The sequence below is a fragment of the Zalophus californianus genome, chromosome 3, assembly GCF_009762305.2.
Source record: "Zalophus californianus isolate mZalCal1 chromosome 3, mZalCal1.pri.v2, whole genome shotgun sequence".
NCBI lineage: Eukaryota > Metazoa > Chordata > Mammalia > Carnivora > Otariidae > Zalophus > Zalophus californianus.
The window spans coordinates 188,699,441-188,725,438 of NC_045597.1; the positions used below are offsets into that span (position 1 = coordinate 188,699,441).

Sequence of the window (25,998 nt, forward strand, 5' to 3'; positions counted from 1 at the left end):
CATCTGAAGACCTTTAGATATGTTTGTGCCAAATTTATTGGGCACACGAGAGATCATTTATATTGAAATTCTCAAGCATTATAGGTGATAAGCATACCATTATCGCTTTTGTTCCACTAAATTCTTTTTTACTTTCAGATCTTGTCACCCTTATTTATTTGGTTTGGTTTACCCTTAAATGTGACTTCTTTAAGTAGTTTATGGAAATTTTCTCCAAGTATGAAAGATTGGAGTCTAAGTCTTTCATATTTTTGCTCCTTTTCTTTCTCCTTTAAGATTTATGATGGGTGAGGGGCACCTGGGTGGCTCAGTCAGTTAAGCATGTGACTCTTGATTTCAGCTAAGGTCTTGATATCAGGATCGTGAATTGAAGCCTCACGTTGGGCTCCACGCTGGGCATGGAGTCTACTTAAAAAAATTTTTTTATGATGGGTGCAATTATTTTATTGGTTTTCTCAAAGAAATAATTTTGGGAATTGCTTATTCTTTTTACTATTTTTGTTTTCTATTTCATTAATCCCAGCTTGCTTTTTATTAATGATGGTCATTCTTGTGTCTTTTGGTTTATTTTATAGTTATTTTTCTAATATTCCTTAGGTAAGCATTAAGTTCCTTTCTGTAAGAGTTTTCTTAATAATGAAACATTGAAGTTCATAGAACATTTTCTATGTCTCCTAGGTTTTGGCATTAATCATTTTTTTTCTCTTTGTTTTGTTTTTGGTCATTTAATTTTCTGGTTTGGATTTCTTTAGGTCCATGGCTATCTTCAAACCTGTTTATTCCCACATAGTTAAAGTTTATTTTAGCTATCTCTCTCTTATTTTTTTTCTAATTATTTTAGATTTTAATCAGAGAATGTTTCTTATGAAATCCCTACGTTAAATAATTTGATAGGTTTTCTTTGTGGTCTAGTACAGAATTGCCCAATGGAAGTATAATGCAGGCCATATATATAATTAAAAAAATTAGTAGACATGTTACAAAAAAGGCAAAAAGGGGGCTAAAATTAATTATATCTTATTTAATCAAATATATCTAAACATACTTTCAACATATACTCAATATAAAATTATTGAGATATTTTACATTCTTTTGCTTTCATACTAAGTCTTCAAAATCTGATATGTATTTTACACTTACAGCATATCTCAATTTGGACTGGCCACATTTCAAGTGCTTAGGAGTCACGTGTAGCTAGTGGCTACTGTATTGGATAAGATACGGTTAACCTTTGTAAATGTTCCACAGATACCCCTAAAAGATGCATATTTAAAAATTTTATTTAAAAAACCTCAATATGCCCAGTTCTTAAAATGATGTCTTAAATTACTTCCTTATTTAACTGGTGTGCTCCACGGGAAGGGGCTAGTAGTGAGTCCTTGGAAAAAGTCCACTGCAGGGTCCTCCAGATGGTCATCTTTGCACCAGAGAAAGTGCTGTTTTCTCCGCTCTGAAAGCCTACTCAAGCTATTCCATAAATGAGGAATACTGATATACAGGACTGTAATTTTGGAGCCAAGACATTTTTTAAAAGCAGCTTTCAGTTTTGAAAATTCTTTAGATAAAATGCTTTTATATTTCTGCCAAAGAGAAGCTTCCCACTTAGCAGCACTAATCCAGATCTCTAACTGAATGCTGTTTGTTTCAACAAATGCTGTTAAAACCCCTGGCAACCTGCAATCTACTGTCTTCCCTAACTTGACCACTCTAGGTACCTTATATAAATGGAATCAGAGAGTATTTGTCTTTTTTCGACTGACTTATTTCACTTAGCCTAATGTCCTCAAGGCTCGTTCATGTTGCAGCATATGCCAGAGTTTCCTTACTTTTAAAGGCTGAATAATATTCCATTGTATGAATTGACCGCATTTGCCTATATATTCATCCATTGACTTGTAGGTTGCTTCCACTAGAGCTGTTAAGATCCATGACTGGATCCAACCTGAAGACTTTCCTGACCAATGGAGACTTATGTTAACCAATTGTACAGACACAAATGCACTTATTCTGTCCCAGAGTGGTGATTTTTAACCCTTAATTAGCATAACCACCATGAAATTGTGCACCCTCTTTTCTTATCACTTCAAAACTCTTGACATCCCTTCTCTCCCTGCTCCTCCTCCCCTCCCCACCAACAACTATGAATATCTTCACTGGTCTGAGTTCCCTAGCCTAGCAAGCAAATGAGCTGATTTTTTAAAAGCCCCGGTACTCTGTTTTTTTCTGATACTTCTTGTACAATTAGTGGGTGAGAAGCACTGCCTGGGTACCTCAGTGACCATTTGATGTAGTTTTAACAGACTGTGTGCCCTCGTGGGACAGTAGTGGCTGAATCCTATGTTCCTGCTGCATAACTGTTCGCATGCCATTCCATGGGAATTGGACTTTACAGGCGTCAAATTCGATTTCATATATTCCTGGTTGTGCTCAAGTCACACGACCTTCCTGTAAAGGGTATGCTGCATTTTTAGTCGGTCTAGTTCAGTTGCCTTTTTGCTCCCATGCCTTATGCAAAGTTTTCCTTAGACATGACCAAAGGGGATGGCACAATTTGTGATGGACTATCCCAAGGCAACCATGCCCAAAACGGTTTTCACTGGGGGTATAAACTGTGCACAACAGAGATGTACTCTCTCAGATGTATGCTGCCTCACCCAAACTGTACTCCAAGCTTTCCAATATTCTTGGCTTTTGTCAACCTAATTTGAAATGAGATACATCCTGCACACAGCAATGGGATAGTTTTGTGTAGCCTTACAGAAACACTTTCCACATTTTCATCAATCATAGTTGTAGAACCAAGTTGGGTACAGGCTAGCAATCAGATTTGTATTAAGGCTTTGAGTTATCACTACCACTGGTTCTTTTTTTTTATTGCTTAAGTGACCTGAATAAAGTCCACAGGATGCTCTTAACTAATCATACAACTGTAATTCACTTAAGCATTTTGCTCAAGCCTTTGGAGGGAACATGTTCCTGCTTACACTGCCTTCAGTCCCCCGAAACGGATTTCAGACTTCTGACCTCCAGATCTTTAAGAGAATAAATCTGCGTTGTTTCAAGCCACCAAATTTGTGGTAATCTGTTACAGTAGCCATAGGAAACGAATACATCCACTTTGCCAGGTTTACGTTTTTTAAAAAGCCTAGGCTTATTATATTCAAACGGAGAACTCTCACTAGTCACCAGCATTTATGTGGGACTAAAAACCATCCTTAAGCCAGAGCTATTGGTGTATTCACATCTTTTACTATTATGTGTTGAAAAAAACTGAAGTAAAACGATTTATCTTGGCAACGTTAACTTCAGAGAAAACGACCTGGCTGACATTTCAAAACAGAATGGAAAGGCAAGGTTCAAGGTGCTGTAACATTTTGTCCTAGTACTAAGAAATAATCACCGCTTCGGGATTATGTTTAATAAATAGCAAAGTGCATACAGGTATTTACAACAGTTTTAAAGACAAACAGAGGTCCCATGCGTGCAGTCCCAACAATAACAACAAAGAGGCACTGGCATGACTGTTTATAAATTCTTGAGAACAGCTGTTCTGAAAGTAGAGTGCCCTTGTAAGCTTCAAAAAAAAAAAAAAAAAGGAAAAGAAAAAGTCCATTCCTCACAGTGTGCTCTAAATCAAACGTGGCCTGGAATTACTCGGGGTCGATGCGCAGCAACTGCTCTTTGCCATTTATCGTCAGGGACTTCAACTCTCCGTCTTCTTCCACCTCCACTCTTTCTTGGCCATTCTCAACGATTCTCTTGGTGGTGATTTTTTTGCCACTAACGATGTCGGTGGAAGTCGACACGGACTGGAAGTTGCGGGACCCACCCCTACCACAAGACATGGCGAAGGAAGAAAGGCCTCCGCTCCCCAGGGAACCAAAGGAACTGAATCCTGTGTCAAAAGAAGAAAAACCACCCCCAAAGGCTGGAAATTCACTGAAGGCCGAGAAGAAGGGAGCGGTTCCTCTGCTTCTGCTTCCCCGGGAGCTCCTCCGACCGCCCACGATGTTCTCCAGCGGGTCTCCGAAGAAGTCGAACGAAAATGGGTCGCGGCCCCCGAAGAACTCCCTGAAGACCTCAGCCGGGTCGCGGAAGGTGAAGACGTACCCGAACGGGTCGCGGCAGGGCCCGCCGCCGCCGCCCTCCCGCACTCCCGCCTCGCCATACCGGTCGTAGACGTCCCTCTTTTTGGCGTCTGACAAGACCTCGTAGGCCTGGGCCACTTGCTTGAACCGCCTCTCCGCCTCCTCCTTGTTCTCAGGGTTTTTGTCGGGGTGCCACTTGAGCGCCAGCTTGCGGTACGCTTTCTTGATGGCCTCGGACGTCGCCTGGCGGGGCACGCCCAGCACCTCGTAGTAGTCCACCATGTCGGAAGGCCCAGCACGACCCGCGGGCCACTGGCACGACGACGGGTGGCGCTGGCTGCCCCCGGGGCACGGGCCCGAGCGCCCCGCGAGCCCACGCCGTCCAGAAGAGGCGCCCTTGTGACGGAGCCCGCATCTCATTGGTCGAGACGGCATCCCAGAATGCACTGCGGGGCGGGGGGCGCGGCTTACCGCTCTTCCGTGAGGGCCTGTGTGGCGTGTTTCGCCCTGGCGCGGACGCCCCGCCCATTGAGGCCCCGCCCCCTCTGGCCCCGCCCCACCTGCCCCCAAAGCGAGCTGGGATCTCCAAATCGCCCCCCCCCCCCCGCCCCCACCCTGCCGGCGCAGGAAGAAGAGGAAGTTAGCGGGAGGAAGGCGGTCTGGGGCTGTGGCGGCCGGGGCGAAGGATTGTGCTGAAGTGGGCTTTCTGTCAGGCTTCTCCTCGCCTGTGGGGGTAGAGTGATGGGGGCGCGTTTCGTCTGACCTCGTGCTCAAGGACAGCCGCATCATTTGTCCAGAACAGCAGTTCTCTGGTTTTTTGTCTCCAGGACCCTTTTGCTTTTTTTTAATGTAGGTTTTATCTATCAACACCTACCCCATTAGAAATTAAAGCAATGGAAAAAACTCGTTAGTCAATTTAATAGCAATGAAACCTTATATGGTAACATAAATCATATTTTTAGGGGAAAATCACTTTTTAAAAAAGATTTTAGAGAGAGCGAGAGCACGCATGCGCTTGCGCGAGGGTGGGGGAGGGGGAGAGGGGGAGGGAAAGAGCGCGAGGGTGGGGGAGGGGCAGAGGGAGAGGGGGAGGGAAAGAATCCCCAAGCTGACTCTGCTCTCATCGCAGAGACTGCGTGGGGCTTCATCTCAGGACCCGGAGGTCATGACCCCAACCGAAATCAAGAGTCCTGTGCTTAACTGACTGAGCCACCCTGGCGCCCCCAAATAACTTTTTCAAAGCAAAAAAATTAGTGAAGAGGGGCATCATACTACATCTTCCACGTTTCTCTGGTTTTAAAGAAGAGAAGGGGACTCTTCTATCTGCTTCTGCAGTCAATCTATGGCTATATCACGGGTGATGTGGCCACGCAGAAACTCCACTGTACCCTTAAGGGAGCATGTGAGTGAAAAAGCCAAATATCATTATGGAAATAGTTTGACTTTGCAAAATTCCCCTAAAAAATTCTTGGGTATCCCCAGGGTGTCCTGGCCCATAGTTTGAGAACTCCTGGTCTAGTTTATCAAAACGATTAAAACTTGCCGGCCATGCTTGTAGTGCTGTTGGTCAACGTTGCTGCAGTAATTATTTCCACTAAAACTGCCATACCGTGACCATGACTTTCTTTTTGGCATTTTTGGACATTTGACCTCTCCCTACTTTCTCCTTATTCTCTGACACTATATTTTTTTGCTTTGATAAATGGCAAGGCAATACCAATAAAGGTCACTTAGTTCTAAGAGGAAAATGATTAACCAGTGAACTCTAATATTTCATCATGAAGGGTAGTAGATCCAATGAGGCACTCTATGTCACCAGGACAAACTTCATGTCACCTTGAGGGGCCGAGTACGATCCTGGAGCTGGCACTTTATAGTCATGCAATAAACAGCAGTAGGAAGTGGATTGAGAGTAGAGTCTAGTGTGAACAAAGCCATGTGGGAAAAGCCTGTTTGGGGAAGGTCAAGTGATCCAGAATGAGTGGAGGGAAGGGGACAGAGGGGGAGGGGTCAGGTGAAAGGGCTGGAGAGGAGGAATGAGCTTGGACAGGTGGGCTGAAGGTCCATTCCAGGGAATTTTGAGGGCAAGGCTGAAGAGTCTAAATTTTTTCCTGGATCCTAGGAAGCTGTTGACCAAGGTTTCAGGGATGGTGGTGGGGTGGGGCAGTGCAGGGAGCAGCTGAATGCTGGGACTCGGAAAGGGTAGATAGGGGTTGGGGGCCCCCACACAGGACTATGGCAGCTGGGTCTCAGAGACAGTGGATTCAGCACTTGCTTGCTTGGATATGGGGCCTAGAGTGAAGGAGGGAAGGGTCACATCTATACAAAAACATTTACTGAGTGCTTACTGTCTGCAAAACCATGGACTGGCACCCAAGTGAGTGATTCCAAGGCTGAAACCCTGCTTGTAAGGGCAGAGTCATGCCCCCAAACCATCCAGGTACACAGAAGCCTCAAAAAGTCCTGAGGCTCTGTGTGATGCAGAAAAGTCATAAAATCATTATAATGGTGACTGTGTGTTTACAGCTCTTTTGCTATGGATAATCTACACGTGAACTCTTATGACATCGAGAGTTGAGAAGAATTATTGCCCCTAATGTTTAAACTGGACTATGAATTTCAGAATTGCGGATAGGGGCACACCAATGGGTTGAAGCCTTGCTGCCTCTTTTCTAGCCACCTAGAACCTTAGCCCAGGAGAAGGGGAGGTGCTTGGGGTGGGGTGGGGCTCTGTGTGGGTGGGGAGCTTCAGAGTGCATGTGTGTTTGAGCATGTGTGTACGCGTGCACCCATATATAAGCGTATGTGAGCCTGGAGATCTGTGGAGGAAGGATGTATAGGGAAAAGGGGTATGTATGGAGTATGGTACTCTACGTACCTGTTCTAAGGACCAGAATGGAGGAGTCCCTGTGAATATGCCCCACAGGACATCACAATTTTAAGAGTTAGCGGTTTCTCCGTGACCTTCCTATCAGGTCCCTGAATATGGGTGGCTAGTGATGTCCACAGTCAAAATATTGAGATCTGCGCTCCCATCCTGGGATTGTAACGTACAGCAACAGATCCCCAAAGGACAGGGTGAGATGATCAGTTCTGTCTGCACTCAGATTTGCCTTTTCTTTGGGAAGGGCATTTCTGTTGGCGACTACCATGCTTGCTCCCTGACCCTACCCTGGAGCTTTTGGGGCACCAGCTAGTGCTGGGTATTACTGTGTGAGCACATCTGCCTTCTCCCCATTTATTTCGATTGGGTAGTGACCGTGGGGATCACAGCTTTACTTCTGGCTCCTAGTTGGCTGTAAATTTCCAACCTGGCCCTAAGATCTGGATAGTGGCCATGGGGAGTTGTGGTTAAGAGCAGGGTCTCCACGCTCTGACGCTCAGGGCCTGCGTCTCAGCTCTGTCACTTAGTAAATGCAGGACTCTGGTTGGTCGTATTATCTCTCTGAGCCTCAGTGTCTTCCTTCGTAAAATGGGAATAATAGTATCTGCCTTTAAGGGATACTTTTAGGGGATTACGTAAGATGTGTTGTAAAGTGCTTAGCCCCGTACTTGATACCTAGTACATACTCCATACATATATGTTCTTACTGGTTTTGTTCACCTTTCCAGTTTGCTTCAACCGGGTCATCAGAATTTCTCAGGGTGTCTGCTCTCACTGCTGCCTGTCTGAGCGAAGGCACGTCTGTCCTGAGAAAGGCCTTCTGCGCATGTATGCGTGAGTGGGCTTCCCTTCCTGCCATTCACTAGCCAGCAGCATTCGTCTCCTTCTTGACATGCTTCACAGCCTCTGACATGTCTGTTTATCTACTTTCATTGTCAGTCTGTCTCTTCTGATGGAGCCCGAGTTCTGGGGAAGAGGGAGACTCATTTGTGGTGGTCTCTGTGGGCACTCCCTAGGCCCGGTGCCATGTAGGACTAAATAAGTATTTTGTTGGATGAATGCATCCAAATGATGATGGGTTGGGCAAGACCCTGAGTGACCATGGGGAAGGACATCCTGCAAGACTGCTATGGGCCAAAAGTAGGCTTGCAGTGTCATGCTCTTCTCTTTCTAAAAGGCATATTCTGCTTTCTATTTCATTCCTAAAAAGGAAGTCTAATTTGTCACCGCATAACCTTTTTCTCCCCTCTTGGTCCATGGAAATACTCATTTAATGCATTCAAAGGTGCTGGAGCTGCTCTCCCTTCTCTGGCCCCTCAAGAATGTGATTTGAGTGGTTGGTAAAGAATTCCAGCCAGTTAAACTGTTGTTGCCTATCAAGAAAGCTAGTACGCTTGTCGGGATGAGCACCGGGTGATGGATGGAAGTGTTGAATTGTACACCTGAAACCAATATTACACTGTATGTTAACCTAACTGGAAATAAAAGAAAAACTTGAGTAAATAAATAAAAACTAAAAATCTTGGGGAAAAGAAAAGAAACCTAGTAAAGCTCTGCCCTCGTTAGCTCTAAAGGTAAACTTCCTGCTATTTTCAGCTGACTGACCAGCTATAATCATGTGATACAATCAACCATTAACTTTGAGTATAGATTGATTCTTGCGACAGGAAAGTAGGAGAGGGCAGATTTTGGCAGGAGAGAGTCTTGGTGGCAAAGGCAGGTGAACCATGGCGGCAGGGTCCCAGGGTCCACGTCCGCTTGTCCTAGGTCTGCTGCTGTGCGCACTGAGCCCCACTGTGTCCCAGGGTGGGAAGCTGTTGTTGGTCCCGGTGGATGGCAGCCATTGGCTGAGCATGCTCGGGATCGTCCAGCAGCTGCACCAGAGGGGACATGACATAGTGGTCCTAGCTCACGAGGCCTCCGTGCACATCAAAGAAGGAGCATTATACACCTTGAAGAGGTACCCTGTGCCATTCCGAAGGGAGGACGTGGAAGCGGCTTTTATCAGACTTGGGCACGGTGTTTTTGAGAATGAGCCTTTGCTGCAGCGTGTGGTCAAAATGTATAAGAAAGTCAAGGAGGACTCTGCCCTGCTTTTGTCTGCCTGCTCCCACTTACTGCACAACAAGGAGCTAATGGCCTCGCTGGTGGAAAGCAGCTTCGATGCCGTGTTGACAGACCCTTTCCTCCCTTGTGGCCCCATCGTGGCCCTGTACCTGGGTCTGCCTGCCGTGTTCTTCTTGAATGCGCTGCCGTGTGGCCTAGATTTTCAAGGTACCCTGTGTCCCAACCCACCATCCTATGTGCCCAGGGCTCTGTCCCTTAACTCAGATCACATGACCTTCCTACCGCGGGTGAAGAACATGCTCATTTTCTTGTCAGAGAGCTTTCTGTGCAATGTGGTTTATTCCCCGTACGGACCACTTGCCTCTGAAGTCCTTCAGAAAGATATGACTGTCCAGGACCTGATGGGCTCTGCATCTCTCTGGCTTCTCAGAAGTGACTTTGTCAAGGATTACTCCAGGCCCATCATGCCCAACATGGTTTTTGTTGGTGGGATCAACTGTGCCAGCAAAAGCCCACTGTCCAAGGTGTGTATTTGAGGGGGAACTTTACAAGTCCATATCCTTGCAAGTACTTTGGATGGATGAACTTGCCTCCAATATATGCTGAATGAGCATGCTGAAATAGTCTCAAATGCCCTCTTTCATTAGTTTCTACCTTACAAATCTCCCGGGTCTGGGTTGTAATTTATATCTGTCTTAGGCATCCTCTTCTGGGTTATTTCTTTGTATAGGACACTCTAGGAAAGTATACTTTGGGCATTTTCTTCTGTGTGCTCCACTGAACAGTAATCAATTAGCTGCGACAAAGGCTAATTGTCATAAGCACAGAGCAATGAGTGTAGGGATCCTTGCAGAGAACACAAATTTGCATGCACCTTGCCCTGGATTGGGTCAGACACACAAGGGTCAAGACTGCTGAAGTAATTCTTTGACATCTATGGGTCCTGATGGCAAAAGTCGCCGTTATGTTTCTGGTTAAAGATCCAGTTGCTAAATATTCTGATAGGAAGCTCGCTCCTGTGGTCCCTTCTCTTCTAATAAGTAAATACCATACAATCAGATTCTGGCATTGGGCAGAAAGGTCCCGAGTTTCATTCTCTGCAATGCTTATGAATTAATTGTTTCCCATACAGAATTTGAGGTATGCAAAAAAGTAGCATTCACATCCTCTTCCAGTCTCAACGGAGGTGATAGAGAATAACAGGAGAACCTCTGTCAGATGAGGGGTTGGGAAGAATTTTCCAAGGAGGTGACATTTCAGTGGGCATTCATTTATTTTTCAAGTATTGGTTGAGGATTAACTGGTAGGCCCAGGCACTTTGCAGGTGCTGAGTCTGGCTACTACTAAGGGACTGTCATCACCCTCGGAGAGCACTGAATCTTATTCCCAGAGTGACTCGAACGTGATTCACATCTTAAATGATCATGTCATTGTCATGGCGTGGAGAAACTATGGATGGCAGAAAAAAAACACCACGTGAGAAATCCGGTGCTGTGTGGATGCCTCCACCCCATTGCTGCGTGACAAGATCCCCTCTGTGGGGCTCTGATTCCTCCCCCATAATGTGAAGAGCGATCTGGTGACCTCCTCAGATCTCCCACCAGTAAGATTCTGACACCCCATGGCCTGTTGGAGAAGGATATGTCTGATGGGGTGGTCTGGTTAAGAAAGAAGGAGATGGTGTTGATTTTTTGGAAAGGAAAATGAGAAAACCTCATGTTATAGAAAACCAGTAATAATTCTTTCATATATAGGAAAAGGTGAAATATTACCAAACCAAGGGTCACATCACAGATCAAAGAAAAGAGAGCTAGTCAGCATGTCTAAGAGTGGAATTAAAGAGGAATATTTTTGGCATCATTATATAGGATCCAAGAGAAAACGATTGTGTTTCACCTTTACTTTGAAATGTAAAACTTTGGAGATGTGCATGCATAAACGAAAATTCCACTTGAAATAGAAGGGCTTGCTTATAAATCTGTGTGGGTATCCTCCATTACACTGGCCTTCTTTCTGTTCCTGGGACATTCCAAAATCTTTCACTGTTCAGGACCCTTGAACATGATGTTCTGTCCTTCTGGGATGCTGTGCCTGAATTTGTGAGGTGGCTGTCTTCTTATTTTCTAGGTCAGCTGTAATGGCACTTCTTCAGGGAGTCCTTCTCTCTAAGATAGGGTCCTATGCTCTTTCCTTCATAGCACATCAAGTACTGTGATCATCTCATTTAGATAATTGTTTATTGATCATCTCTTCCATATATGTGGGGGCAGGGACCACTGCTGCCCGTTACCATGCCCTTAACACCTGGCAATGGGTTTGCATGTGGTTGGTGTCTCGTAAATATCAGCATCTTGGGCATATAATTAGCACTTGCTAAGAGTTTGTTAAAGGAATGAATGAAAACCACGAACGGGTATGAACTGAGGACTAGTCACCAGATAGGCAGTAATCTCCCCCCGTTCTTTATACTCCTACAATTACATAAAACATATGTGCTTTTTTTTCTTTCTTTTTTCTTAGGTGATTTTTTAAAAATTGAAATTCAATTAGCCAACATATAGTACATCATTAGTTTTTGATGTAATGTTCAATGATTCATTAGTTGTGTATAACACCCAGTGCTCTCATCAGATCACGTGCCCTCCTTAATGCCCATCACCCAGTTACCCCAACCCCCCACTCCCCTCCATTCCACAACCCTCCTGTATTCTGTTAACCACGTAATCTTGTTCCCTAGGAAGAGCACTGAAGTTTATATTCCAGGGCCTTGCTCTTGTTGTTACTTCAAATATCACCTTACCAAGGATCAAGCTCTTTGTAGTTTTCTTCATATTTGTTCTGTTCCTTTCTTGTTCAGTTTTTCTTAAGTATTTTACACTTTTTTTTTTTTTGGTCACTCCTGTGAATGTGATAGTTTTTCCATTTCTGTTTGTAGCTGGTTATCTACTCACTATTCAGCCCCAAATCAAAATTGAGCCTAATCAAAATATTGATTTCATCATTAAAAAAAACTAGCATGCAGACTTTTATCGTAAATAAAATATGGTTTCTTCTGTTCTGAATTCTATGCCAGGTATTGGTCTTATTGAATTCACTAGAATGTTTAAAAACAGTTGAATAATTTTGGCAATCGCGAGGATTCTTGTCTTGCTCCTGATTATAATGAAGATTGATTTTCATTTCATCATTTTATATCATGTTTGCCATTGTTTTTTTGGCAAATAGTCTTTATTTATTTAGGTAATTTCTTTCTTTACTTTAGGATGTTTACTAGGAGGGGCTACAGGACTTTATCTACCATCTTTCTCAATATCATAGTTTTGTCATCATTTATCGATATATTTTCTTTGCCTGAAATTTGTCTAAGTGCTGAGCTGTAATGATTATGTGCTGGCTGCAGCTTTGTTTGGTGCAAGCAAGCCTTGGTGTGAGAATGTCTCTGTAAGTTGTACCGGATGGCAACCCTCTTTGTCTTACTTAGTATTTTTAATTTGAAATTCCACTTTTTTTGATACTAATATTACCATTCCTGTATTATCTTGTTTACCTTTCCCTAGTGCCTCTTTGGTACCCCTTTGTCTTCAAGATTTTTTCTTTTTTTTTAAACAACACGGAGCTGATATTTTTTAACCTGGTTGGAAAACTTTTGCCTGTTTGCACTTAATTTAACAATTGCTAGATTTGATTCTAACTTTACCAGTTTATTTTTATTTTACTTGGTCATTTTCCCTTTTCTTGGCAAGTGGCTGTTTATTTTCTTTTTCCCCCTTGGTTAATTAAAGAATGCTTTTCTAGGCTCCCATTACTCTAGTGGAAATCATCCTGGTCCCAGTGCTCTTGGTCAAAGTCCTGAACTTCAAGAATAGAGATACAACGTTTAGCTGATAAAGAGAGTCCATGTGGAAGGCACACCTGGTGTTGGGCATGTCTGGGGTGCCTGGCAGATAAAAGATAGTAGGACAGTATTAAGAACAAAGCTCAAGGATTCTAAGATGTCCTTCCCCACTCAGGGTGAGAGACCATCTTTGGGGACATGTGGGGATTCAGAGATGATATCCATCCAGACATGTTGGGTCTGAGGGAAACAGCCAAACAGAAGGTCAGTGAGAACAGAGACTTGACAATGGCAAGGAGAAGAAACACTGGTGAGCGGGGAAGCTGGCAGTCTTTGTCCGTGGCTCTGAATCCGTAGTGATAAAGCAACAGTTTTCCAACATGCTAAGTGCTTACCAAGCATTTTGAGAAACAGATGACATTTGGGAAGAGAAAATCTAATAGAAGCCTGGAGCTCAAAATACTAAACTCTCAGCAAAAGTTAGGACCTGTGTCAAAGTCATCGACAGGGTGGGCAAGTGCTTTCACGTCGGAGGGGGCCTCATCCTTTTTGGAAGGGGTAAGAGGTGGGGCAGTCGAGGGTTATTTTCGTTAACCTGTCACTTCCCTCTTTGGCCACTCTAGAGTCTGTGAAGTCAGGGCCAGATTTGGGGAAGTTTTGCCAAGTAGAGTGTGGACCTCACCATTGCTGAATTCCAGAAGAGCTGGCCCCGAAGAGGTATTGGTCGCAATAACACAATCTCTGCAGTTTGCCCTTCTGTGATCTGTAGATGAACCTCTGTGACATTTAAACTTCAGTCTTGCTATGTACCTTTGGGTGTTTATGGACCTGTGGGTTCCATTTTATGGTAATCACACCCTGCTGGGTGCCGAGTGGGTGTGGGAGAGTGTACAAGGAGGGGAAATCAGACATGGCCCTTTGTAGATATGGTGAAAGTAAGAGTGGGTTTCATAAAGGAGGGAAGGTCCTAGGAAGTGAGGTGATCTGTTTACCTTCACTCAGAAAAAAGAGCTCAAAATGTACTTGGAGATGAGCCTTCTTTCCGAGGAAAGAAGGACGTGGTGCAATCCAGGGGAGGAAGGACTTCAGGAAAACCGTCCTTAGGATGTTTTTGTCATAGACCAGAAATGCAGCGTGGTGGTGGGGAAGATGATGCTGGCCTCCCTGACCTCTCAGATGAGCCCAGTGGAGAAGGCTGGTGCACACCTGCTAGGAGCCTGAGGCCTTGAAGAGAGCTGGTGGGGGTGGACCAGACTGGGGCCTCACCCCTGAGGGGGGCTGCAGTGTTTGGGCTTTATTTGTCACGCTCTGAACCGAACCTGAAAGAAGTCTCTCTCTTTTTTTTTTTTAAGATTTTATTTATTTATTTGACAGAGAGAGACACAGCGAGAGAGGGAACACAAGCAGGGGGAGCGGGAGAGGGAGAAGCAGGCTTCCCGCAGAGCAGGGAGCCCGATGCGGGGCTCGATCCCAGGACCCTGGGACCATGACCTGAGCCGAAGGCAGCCGCTTAACTGACTGAGCCACCTAGGCGCCCCTGAAAGAAGTCTCTTAAAATCACATGTGCTGAGCCCTGTGGGAAATGCTTTCCATGTCACACTCAGGGTGGCCAGTGTTCTGGTTTGAACAGAACTGAAAGTCCCATATCTCAGGAAACCCCTCAGTTCTGGGCAAACCCCAGCACATCACACAGTCTCATTAATGTCCTTGGCGTTCTTGGGAAACATAAAACCATTTGGAAGACTCTAGGGGAGTTCATTAGATCATGAAAACCTACAGTTGGGGGAAAATTGCCACACTCGCACCTACTCTATTTCCTCTATGTGGAATTGCCACTCTGTGTGTGTGCATGCCCCCCCCCCCACACGTGTGTATGCAGGTGTGTGCCTGTGTGTGTGCATGGGTGTATGCCCAAGTGTGTATATGTTTCCTGAAGACCACAGTGCACTGGAGTTGGCATTTGAAGGTTGGGGCCAGATCAGGCTAGGCTGAGATTATTGCTGAGGGTTGAGTCTGGGGGCTTCTTTCCCCTTAATGCTGCTCTTCTGATTGGATCATTTTTTTGTTGCTTCCTCTCAGAGCTTTTGTCTGACATTCATCTCTAAAGTCTATTCCTTGTTACTTTAGGGGTAGAGGCTTGATAGGTCATAATCTGTGATCTGTACTTACTAGTGGGGTCCCAGCCATCACTGTCTCTCACCCTTATACATGCAGACACTTCTGAAGATCCCATCCGCCTGCTTCATCCAAGGGAACCTTGGATTGTCCATTTTCTAGTAGTTTTAAGTTTCATTATTGCCTAGAAAACCACTCACAGTTCATTCCTTATTCCTTGGGTCATCTGGCTCGGAAGTTTCTTCAGAAACAAGTCCCATTGCTTTGTCTTGAGTTTCGTCCTTATGTAGCCAAGCCTGTAATGCCCAATGGTGGTCTTGGTTGGAGGAGTCGGAGCAGCCTTAGAGTTGCACTCTTCCTCGGATGATGGTGATGGATATATTGCTAGAAGGGTCCAGCTTCTGGAATGGGACAGGAACACTCTGCGGAGGTCATGTGCTGGGTGGGTTGAGACTCACTGCTTGTTTGTCCTTCCCACTGGTGGCTGGCACTCAGGGTTTGCTCACATGCCCTTGACCCTCTCTGAACTCTGCAGAAGGGTCTCAGATTCTGGTGCACCCTTGGCAAGGTTTTCTGTCCCATTTTGCACCTCTCATATCTAGAGAGAAATATTTTGCTTTTTACAGTACATTATGAAGCCAGCAAACAAAGATTCAGGTATCTTTCTGTATGTTCTTGCTAAGGTAGGAAAGTTGACTTAGACTCTTCAGAAAGCTCTTCTCCAGGAAAGGTAGGAAATTGCCTGGTTGACTGGTTAAGTTTCAGCACGGAGTTGACATGAATATGATCCCTAATCACCCCAGTGTATTGGCTGCCACATGGAAGACTGCTGTAGGCTGTGGGGAAGCAAGAATTGTTACAGGCTGTCCTGGCTATTTGAGGTTTTTTCTTAACCATGAGCCTCATCTTCAACACTATTTGCAGCTTTCTGCTTTGGCTCCATTCATTCTTTTAACATAAGAGGAATATTCCAGAAGCCTTGGAAAATAATACACATCTTTACTGTAGATTTTCATAAAGGGGCGGTGCAGGAGTTTTAGAGTCTGCAGAAAGCTTTCTGAAATCCTCCTTGGACAGCTTTCCTCTCTCCCAAGGTCTCCTGTCACTGATCTGCTAAATGGCTCTCTCCCTTCTCTGTGGTGCTCATTCACCTTTCCCTCCTCCTTCCGTACTGCCTTCTGCTCTCTCCTTTAGTTCCCTTCCCGAAAGCCTGTTTTCTCCCAAGACCCTTCCAGCTGCTTGAAGCCCCTGGGAAGTGGATCTGGTCTTATCTCTGATTGTTTTTCCTTCGGGAAATTAGCATACTACCTGGATTCTGCATCTCAAAGAAGAAGAGGAGAACCCAGGAGACAACCCAATATGCAAGAAGCCTTCCTCCTTTGGAAGGGAGTAAGGGGAGGGGGGAGGAAGGCTGTAATGTGCGTTAATATTTTGTATCTCTAACACACACACACACACACACACACACACACACGCACACACACACACACCTTTAATCACTCGTTAAGATGAAGACATCTGATTCATAGCTGAATGTATGCAGTTCCCGAAGAAGGTGAGAAAAAAGTTAACTGGAAATTTCTCTTGTGGTTCTAGGAATTTGAAACCTATGTTAATGCTTCCGGAGAACATGGAATTGTGGTTTTCTCTTTGGGCTCCATGGTCTCAGAGATTCCTGAGAAGAAAGCTATGGAAATTGCTGATGCTCTGGGCAAAATATCTCAGACAGTAAGAAGATTCCATACCATTCTATCTTCCCAAGAGTTGGAACCCCAGACTTCTTGTATCGATGTTAATCCTATTAGTTGGACTTTTGGTTTGGGTTTCCCTGCAACTTCTCAATTATTAATCCAAAGTTCTTTTTGCCATGTCACTCTCAACTACTCTGTTAAACCATGGTCTACGTGACATGGAGGTCTCATCTTCTCTAAGAAACTCAAAAGTGTACTAAGGAAAATTTATTTTATTTTATTTTATTAACTAATTTATTTGTAAAGATTTTATTTTTTTAAGTAATCTCTATATCCAACCTGGGTCTCGAACACACAACCCCGAGATCAAGAGGGGCATGCTCCACTGATTAAGCCAGCCAGGGGCCCCAAGGAGAATTTATTTTAAAGATAAAGTAAACAGGGTAATGTACAGGATAGTGTTTCTTCATATTATGTAAGAGTATTTCCACAAAAAGCTGCTGGTCAGGACACTGGATTCATTTCTTATATTTCTGCTTCTATAATTCTACATCCACTCACTTTATTAAGTAAATTCCCTTTGAAGTGCAGAAAAGTGCAAAAGTTGTAACTGTACAACTTGATGAATTTGCACAAATACACAGAATGTTACCAGTCCCCAAAGCCTTCCCAGTCCTGACACCTCCCACCCTCGCCAAGGTTATGTTCATTCAGAGGACTCCACATTGTGGCTACGATGGCAGATGTTTTTGAATCATTGTGTTCCTTAAACTCTGTTCTTGTCTCTGCAAGGTCCTGTGGCGGTATACTGGCACTCCACCACCAAATCTCGCGAAGAATACAATCCTTGTCAAGTGGCTGCCCCAGAATGATCTGCTTGGTATGTGGGCAGGATTTGGCGTGTTGGTCAAACCCAAGTGAAATTAGGGAAGTGGCTCACGCTGGGCTGTTCTAAAGGATTGTTTAGCTGGAAAATATTATGGCCAAAGTATTCCACATTGCTTTTTTATCCAGTGGGGCATCTCAACCCACATTTTCCTCTGCAGACTTCTGCAGGAGCCACATGTGGATGGCACTGAGTCCTCAGAACGCTTTCAGAACCTAGATGGTGTCAGACTGTGAAACTTGGTGACTTGACCGCTGGCGTCCCTCCCTGCTTTGCTTCTCAGGTCACCCGAAAACTCGGGCCTTTATCACACATTCTGGCTCCCATGGCATATATGAGGCAATTTGCAACGGCGTTCCAATGGTGATGCTGCCCTTGTTTGGTGATCAGATGGACAACGCGAAGCGCATGGAGACCCGGGGGGCTGGAGTGACCTTGAACATCCTGGAAATGACTTCTGAAGATTTAGCAAATGCCATAAAAACTGTCATCAATGACAAAAGGTAAGAGAGAAGGTACAGAGGAATATTGCCTGTATTTTGGCCATGTCATTCACAACAAATATTCAAATGCGAAAACAAATGAATAAAAACCCAATTTATAAGTAAGATGATTTGGGGATTATTATTATTCATTTTATAAAAGGATGCTTTAACTCCTATAGAACTTATCATCGAAATGATTTTAAATATTATTTCCCTCGGTAGGATTAAAACTTCAATTAATTAAAAAATATAGTCACCAAGTAGACATCTGATCTGTAAATTCCTGCAAAGAGAGAAATATTCCATTACAAGAAGCATAGTGTCCATGAGATAAGAACAAGCCAGGAGCTTAGAAGTACATCCCTCTCTAGCACTGAAGCAAATGAGAAGTTTTGTTCATGGGGATTTATAAGTGGGATGGGTCATGTGATCGCACAGACAAAGGCTTATAATAAGAGCAAAGATCAGTCTGCTCAAATGTGGCTCTGAAAACAATTCAAGAGGCAAAAGCCATCAGATCAAGTGATCTCTGCATGAAATTTATCGTATTGCTGTCAAGTTCCCTAGTAATAATAGACTGGCCAAAACCTTATGGGAAGAAGTGATGGCCAGGGGTGGACTTCATCCAACCATTAATGTGTGCGTGTGTGCACGCATGTGTGTGCATGTGTGGGTGCCTGTGCATATGTGTGTGTCTAAGAGCGTGTCAGGAGTCTTGACCCATAGTTGCTTCATTTTGAAAGAGATGTCAATCAGAGGGACAGGTGTGAAAAGACTGGAGTGTGTTCAGATGGGAGGAGACATGCCACAGGGGGGCACGGTGAGCCTGGGGAAGGAAAAACGGAGAAATGGGGCGCTCACGTGTGTGGTGCCAATGGATGAGAAAGAAAAGTCCACATAACCCCCGGGGTAAATGCCCAGTGTGTCCAGAGCAGCGGGTGGCATCCCTCCATCCTGATGGGCCTCTTTGGACAGTCCGGCTTGCCGGCATCAGGCCGTGCTGCCCCCATGTCGAATGCACTGAAACCCCGACTTCTCTCCACGCGCTGACGAAAAAACTCATTCCTGAGGTTCGCATTAGTAGTACAATTTTGATCTTCTGTTGAGTGGTACATACACTACCTGGAACCTACAAATGACTTGGTAGAGGTTCTCTTATGTTTAAAAAAAAAAAACCTTCATCAATCAGCTTAAGTTACCAGCAAACTTCATCTATTTGCTCGGGAGTCATCTCTGCCTAATCGTGAACCCTATTCCCAACATGCCAAGCTGGGACAAAAAATTAAAGACAAATGGAAAAATTTTGAACATCAGATGACGCACCCAGGCCATAACAAGTGCTCAGTAAATGGTGGATGAATGAATGAAAGTTCTAGAAAATCTATTTTGTTTAAGTGGAGATTTATATAAAAGGAAGATGTTTAACAAGACTTATGGCCAAATATTATTATCACAGTATAGTAATGTATCCAGATATAATGACAGGCCTGTTTAAAGATAGCGGTTGTCATAACTGCTCTTGAATAAGATTGAATAAGAGTGTCTTACTCTGGTCTTTCTTCTCCTTTTTTTCCCTCTTCCTCCTCTCTTTCTTTCTTCTTCTAGGGCATCCACACTAAGGGTCAAGTCATCTAACCCAGTTTGGCTTTGGATGTTCCGATTCAGCTATCCACACTGTCCAAAACCAACAAAAATCTGTTTGTTGAACAGGCTGCATAGACACAGCCTCGTGCTCACGTTAGCGCTTGGGTGGTGTGATGTGTCACCACTTGCAGATGGCACTTATAAATCACTTTTGCTTTGACTAGATGTGATTGTTTATTTTTTTATTTTTATTTTTTTAAAGATTTTATTTATTTACTTGAGAGAGGGAATGAGAGATAGCGAGCACGAGAGGGAAGAGGGTCAGAGGGAGAAGCAGACTCCCCGCCGAGCAGGGAGCCCGATGTGGGACTCGATCCCGGGACTCCAGGACCATGACCCGAGCCGAAGGCAGTCGCTTAACCAACTGAGCCACCCAGGCGCCCTAGATGTGATTGTTTAAAACCATGAGAGGAAAACTGCTCCTAATTTCTGACACACCCTTTTCTTTTATTTCTTTCTCTTACTGTAAAAGTATCTAATTTCCTACAAAAATACCAAGAAAAAGAAAAGAAGAAAATAGGAAGCAAGGTTCAAATAATTTAACATTATAATTTTGGCTTCCAGTTTTCTTTCTACATTTTTTTTTTTTAAATTTCAGAGATAAAGACCATTTAGTGTGTGTGTGTGTGTGTGTGTGTGTGTGTTCTGTCTATAATGGAAACACATTTCCTCTGCCAAGGTTAGCAACTTCCCAACCACAGCAAGCCTAAAGGGAGAATGGTTCACTGAGGCCAATGTTCCAGACACTCATAACTGTCTCTGTGTTTAGCTATAAGGAGAACATCATGCACCTCTCCGGGCTGCACAAGGACCGCCCCATCGAGCCCCTGGACCTGGCTGTGTTCTGGGTGGAGTTTGTGATGAGGCACAAGGGGGCTCCACACCTGCGCGCTGTAGCCCACGATCTCACCTGGTACCAGTACCACTCTCTGGATGTGATTGGCTTCCTCCTGGCCATTGTGCTGGGGGTTGTCTTCATCACTTATAAATGTTGCGCCTTGGGCTGCCGGAAGTGCTTTGGGAAGAAAGGACGAGTTAAGAAATCTCACAAATCCAAGGCACACTGAGAAGTAGGTGGGAAATGAGATGACCCAAAGTTGCAACCACAGGCAACGTTAAATTCATGTTCTGCTTATTAAAGAAATACTTAGCCCTGAATGAGATACCCCTGAGTGTTTTTTTAAAAATAAAAACAATCTAATTGCTAGTGACACCTACAGGTTGAGACACTTGAATCGTTTCTGCCCCCCTCTGGTATCTTTAATCTGGACTACCCTTGTCATCTTTAAAATGACTTGCCAAAAGGGTCGGACAGGTCCCTCCTGCACTTTGCATTACTTTTCTTACTTAGAAGTGAGGCCTCTTTGGGGGGCACAGATTTCAGAGTTCCTCCCCAGCCCCACCCTGCGACCTGGGCGGACGGTTCTAACATCATCGTCTGGCTTCTGTAGACTGTTGTGATCAATTCCTTCACCCGTGACGGCAGGTCTTAACTTAATGCTCGCGCTTCACAGATGTCACTTTGTGTATTTAAAGAAGGAGACACCAGGGCATAGTGCTTTGTACGTGAAATAAATGAATGATACAGGATCTTTTGAGAATAGTGTCTGATTTCTGTCTTTAGGGAAAAGAATGGTGTATAAAACTGATGAGTGATGTGTTCAAGAGGATAATCATGGCTTGTGGCAAATGGATGTCATTTGAGAAAAGCCCAAAGTAGAGTGTCTCACAAGTGTATTTTCTCTGATGTTTCCCACAAGTGAAAACATTAATAAATTCATATAAATTATATTTCTTAGGTGTTCTTCTCTTCATTGTTGTAACCATTTCTTGGTTAACTACATGTGCTTATTACAAAAATGATACATGATTACAACAGAAATTAGAAAAATATAGAGGTGCACACATACACACACAAGAAAATAAAAATCTGGTAATCATGTTCCCCAGAAATAACCACAGTTACTATTTTGGCAAATGTATATTCTTATAAAATACTGCAGCTACACCAAATATATCTAGCACTTTCTAACACTCTTTTTCACTTCACCCTACCAGGAATGCCCTTCCCACACTTTTCTATAACATTTAATTCATTTTTAGTGGCCAAGAAGTAATTATTGCTTGGATGTGGCAGGATTGATTTAACTAAGACTTCTGGGTGGATTCACTTTTATTTTTCTTTGATAAAGGAGCCCTCCTTGAGTAGCCCAATGGCTAGATCTTTGCACATCCTTGTGACTGTCTCCATCAACTCCATGGTTGTCTAAGCCTGGGTTCCCTTGAGGCAAGGATTCCAGGGCAAGTAGCTTATTTGGTAAGTGAAGGAAGCCCTGACATGGGAGTGGGGAGTGGGACCGGGAGTGAGGGCCTCCAAGAAGCTGCTCTCCCGTGGGCGGCTGGAGCTGAATCCCTCTGTTGATGCTGGGGGCCGATGTAAGACGCCAGACTTATCCCATCTTAGCGAGACGCCAAGTCTGAGCACCCGCCCTGTCCATGACCGGCTGCTCCCAGGTCCTGTTAAATTCCCTTCGCCTCCAGTCAGCCACGAGGGCAGGCAAGGGGACCCTAAAGGCCGGAAAGAGCCCCCGGGAGAGAAACTGAGGTGTGGCGTTGGAGGCGGGCCCTAACACAGAAGGACACAGGGATCTGGGTCGGGCACCACAGCATTGCAACCCTGAGCGGATGGCTTGAGTTATTCCCAGACTGCACACAGAGAGGTGCTCTCCGTGTGTGGGAGAGCCATTTCCTGCACCCTCTTTGGTGTAAAGTATTATCTTGAAGGAAAGTATCAGTTGGTAGATGGACAGTGGGATCTTGTTTTAAATTTTTTTTAAAAGATTTATTTATTTGAGAGAGAGAGAGAGAGGGAGGAAGAGGGTGAGCTGAAGGAGGGGCAGAGAGAGAGGGAGAGAGAGGATTTCAAACAGACTCCCCACTGAGCACAGAGCACAAAGCCCAACATAGGGCTCGATCTCGTGACCCTGAGATCATGACCTGAGCCAAAACCAAGAGTCAGAAGCTTAATGGAGACTGAGCCACCCAGGCACCCTGCTGGGGTCTTGTTTTAAATGTGTTTCTATTACTATTATTACTTCAAAGGTTGTTGTTGTTGTTGTTGTTGTTTTTAAAGCTTCTGAGCCATTTGTGTTTCTTTTTTGGAGAATATCCTTCCCTGTCTTCCTATGGGGTGTATTACCCTGAGGCTGAGAGTTTACTGCATTAATGAAAATATCCTTCCAACTTGTACTGTATTTTCTCCCCCTTGCTCTGTGCCTTTAATTTGGCTCACACTTTTTTGCGTGTTTGTGTGTTACAAGTGAAAGTTTTAAATGTGTAGGCTTCAAACTGGAGCTGGGGTCACGTGGATAGCTAGTTTCTAGCTGACCCCAACCCCATATATTCCTTCCCTTGGCTTCTTTTGGGAAGCTGTTCACGCCAGATCCCTCCCCACATCTTTGAGCCTTGCAGGGACTCATGGACTACGTCCACCGTCCTCTAAGGCCCTTCTTGGTCCGTCCAGGGACCAGTTCCTGGGCTTACTGCCCCTGGTTCCCTGCCACCCCCATCTCTCCGGACCTGAGCTGCTCTGGCCTCCACCAGCTCGTACTCCTTCACACTTCTATTTTTCTGGCCCCTATGTCCTCTTGTTGGGATATCCTAAGCAAAAAAAGGGGGCCTCTTTATAAGGAGGCAGACTTCCTAAGGATGTGGGGCTCATGGCCGGGCCCCAGTGGTGCCAAGCGGAGCCTCTCTTGCCTGGCCCGGTCCCTGCACACTCTAGGGGCTGGCCCTGCTCTTCCTTCTCCTCTTGGCCTTGCCTGCTCCTCCGTCCCCAAGATCCCACAGGACCGCGGGAGACTGACCAGATTCTCTCTTACCCAGAGGGGAAGAATCCGATTGGTCCAGATCAGGTGTCCACTCCCGGCCATCCAATCGGGAATGTTGAGGGAGGGATTGCACAGGGAAAACATGGCCTCGGGGAGCCATAACTGACCCCAAGGGTCAGGAAAGAGGGAGCCCAGTGAGCTGGAGGAGATAGTCCCAAATGTGTCCACTCCATACATACGTTGTGTCCATTTTTTCTACTTCCTGCCTTGGCAACTTCACGCATTTAAACCCACAGGTTTCTACAATTCAGTTTTTTCTTGTTTTCAAGGTAGTTCCTGTAGAAGGCGGGAAGCTCAGTTGAGTAACAGCACGTAAGAGTGACTGATTTCATGAATGGATTGTATGGGAGTCGAATATTATTGTCCTAATCTGAAGAGAAAAAAAAAACCCTGAGAAGTATTTTTATTTCAGAAAACCAAGCAGAACCCACTTCTCTCTCCTTGATCTCACCGTCTCAGTGTCTTCTCTGGATAGTGTGTTTCACTTTTGGCCATGGCTAACACATTCATTACGTATGCAACCACAAAATGGCCCCATACTCCACCCCTCCTGATAGCCGTCACGATGTGGCTTTGCAGCTCTTCCCATCGAGAGGCGGGATCCATTTCCCCACTGCCTTGAGACCTGGCTGGCCTGGGACCTGTGTTTAGCTAGTAGCATGTGGTAGAGGGGCGGGTGCCATGTTCCTGTTCACTCTCGTGGAAGCCCACCTGCCTCTGTGAGAACAGCCTGGGCTAGCCCTGCTGTGGGACAGACATGTGTCCCAATCACCCTAGGCACTTCAACCAATAGCTAGCCAACTGCCAGACCTGCCAAGCTGTGGGAGGCTGTCCTAGACCAGCCAGCCTTCGCCCAGCCCACCAGCTGACTGCAGATGGAAGAGTGACTCCATGGCTGGATATGGCCCTGATCAACAGAACCACCCAGTTGACCCGTAGATTTATGAACAATGATAAATGGTTGTTTTCAGTTGTTAAGCTTTGAGGTGGTTTGTTACACAGCAGTAGCTAACGGATACGTTCAGTCCTAGCTCTCAGTCCACAGTCTTTCATGTGTTGGGTCTTTCGACTGTCAGAGGACACAGGTGTCCTACCCACCTCTGTATCCACTGCTACCCGGAGAGCTATGTCAGCTGCACACAACAGGCAGGCAGCTAGGGTCTGCGGAATGGAATGGCACCCATGGCACTTGAGTGATCCCAAGTGAAGGAGAAGAGCAGGCCCAGAGGGGAGTGGAAGGCGGTAGGGCAGAGGTAGCTATGAAAGAGGGGCAGGGGATAACGGTCTTCTTGTGCCTGTTCCATATTGGTTAGTATGTCACCAAAGGGCAGAGAGAGGAACAGTGCAGGAATTTATGGGGAAGAAGGGTTTGGCACTATGCTGGGGAAGCTTGTTTTCCAAGCATCCGGCTTCAATGAAGTAGAGCTGGGCTAGGAAGGGTCACGAGCACCCTGGTATCAGAGGTGTCCAAGCTGAGGAACTTCCTCTCGGGAGGGCGAACAAACTTCGAGTGGGAATTTTAATAAAGCAGTCTTGGACCTAGGTGCTTCTGAGTCTTGTTCTGTTGCCCTGTAATGCACAGAAAGGTTTCCAAAGGCCAATATTTCATTGCTCAGACTCTTGATCTGGCCTGTCTCACAGCTACAACTGACAGGCGAATCCTTGGGCCCCACTTCGGGCTCAGGGAAACAGGGTCCCTACCTTCTCCCCTGTCCTTGAGATGCTTTATCTTCTAAGTATTCTGCCAGGGGAATCCCCTTCCCCATCCTGTAATTTGTCCAGGAGCCCTCTCTCACCCAGCCCACCCCAGCTGCCCCGACCACAGCTTCCCACCCTGAGGTCCTATGACCACATGTTGGAAGAGGTCACTGAGAAGACATGACTGCCAGTTGGCCTGTGAGCTGGGCCTGGGAAATTGGAGGCTCCCCATACCCTCTCCTGTCCTTGGAATGAAGGTTCTGCTTGCCTTCCCACTACCAGAGGCTGGTCCAAGGACACGGCCTTGAGGTGCTGATATGGTGTTGAGGTCATCTGGATGGTATACGTGACTGAACCCAACTAAGGCCTCTGTGTGAACTTTTAAGATGAGGTTGGCAGGTGCAGGGATCCATTGGTCTTGCTGCTGCCCAGGATGATCATTGCATGTAAGTTCTCTTGCTTATTAAAGCTGCCACCTACCAACCTGGAGTGGCCTCTCTTGGGTCTCTCCCTGCCCTCTGAGTACAAGGGGCCAGCTTCAGGTTTCACCCAGGAAGCCCCCGTGGAGCTTGCAAACCAACAGTGCATCCCCAGGGGACTTGGTAGTGAATCGCCCCCACTGCCCCCATGCCCCTTTCCCAAACAGGCCACCGTACTTCACCACACATGTGGGTAACAGAAACATTGAGTGACAACATAAGGTGAGGTTTTAATC

General features: G+C 45.4%; 2 protein-coding genes and 1 pseudogene across 2 annotated transcripts; 2 read left to right on the top strand and 1 right to left on the bottom strand.

Annotated features, from left to right (window-relative positions):
- Positions 1–16,615, top strand: part of LOC113920856 — a 28,717-nt pseudogene extending 12,102 nt beyond the window's left edge.
- On the bottom strand, positions 3,220–4,546 carry DNAJB3 (DnaJ heat shock protein family (Hsp40) member B3). The gene has a single exon (XM_027591219.2). It carries the CDS (start codon positions 4,521–4,523, stop codon positions 3,651–3,653), a length of 873 nt encoding a protein of 290 aa, XP_027447020.1. The 5' UTR covers positions 4,524–4,546; the 3' UTR covers positions 3,220–3,650.
- LOC113920854 (UDP-glucuronosyltransferase 1A1-like) lies at positions 8,646–21,486 on the top strand. The gene is made up of 5 exons (XM_027591218.2): positions 8,646–9,563; positions 16,586–16,717; positions 17,473–17,560; positions 17,850–18,069; positions 20,465–21,486. The coding sequence occupies exons 1-5, from the start codon at positions 8,700–8,702 to the stop codon at positions 20,760–20,762; spliced, it is 1,602 nt and encodes a 533-aa protein (XP_027447019.2). The 5' UTR covers positions 8,646–8,699; the 3' UTR covers positions 20,763–21,486.
- Positions 21,487–25,998: the final 4,512 nt, after the last annotated feature.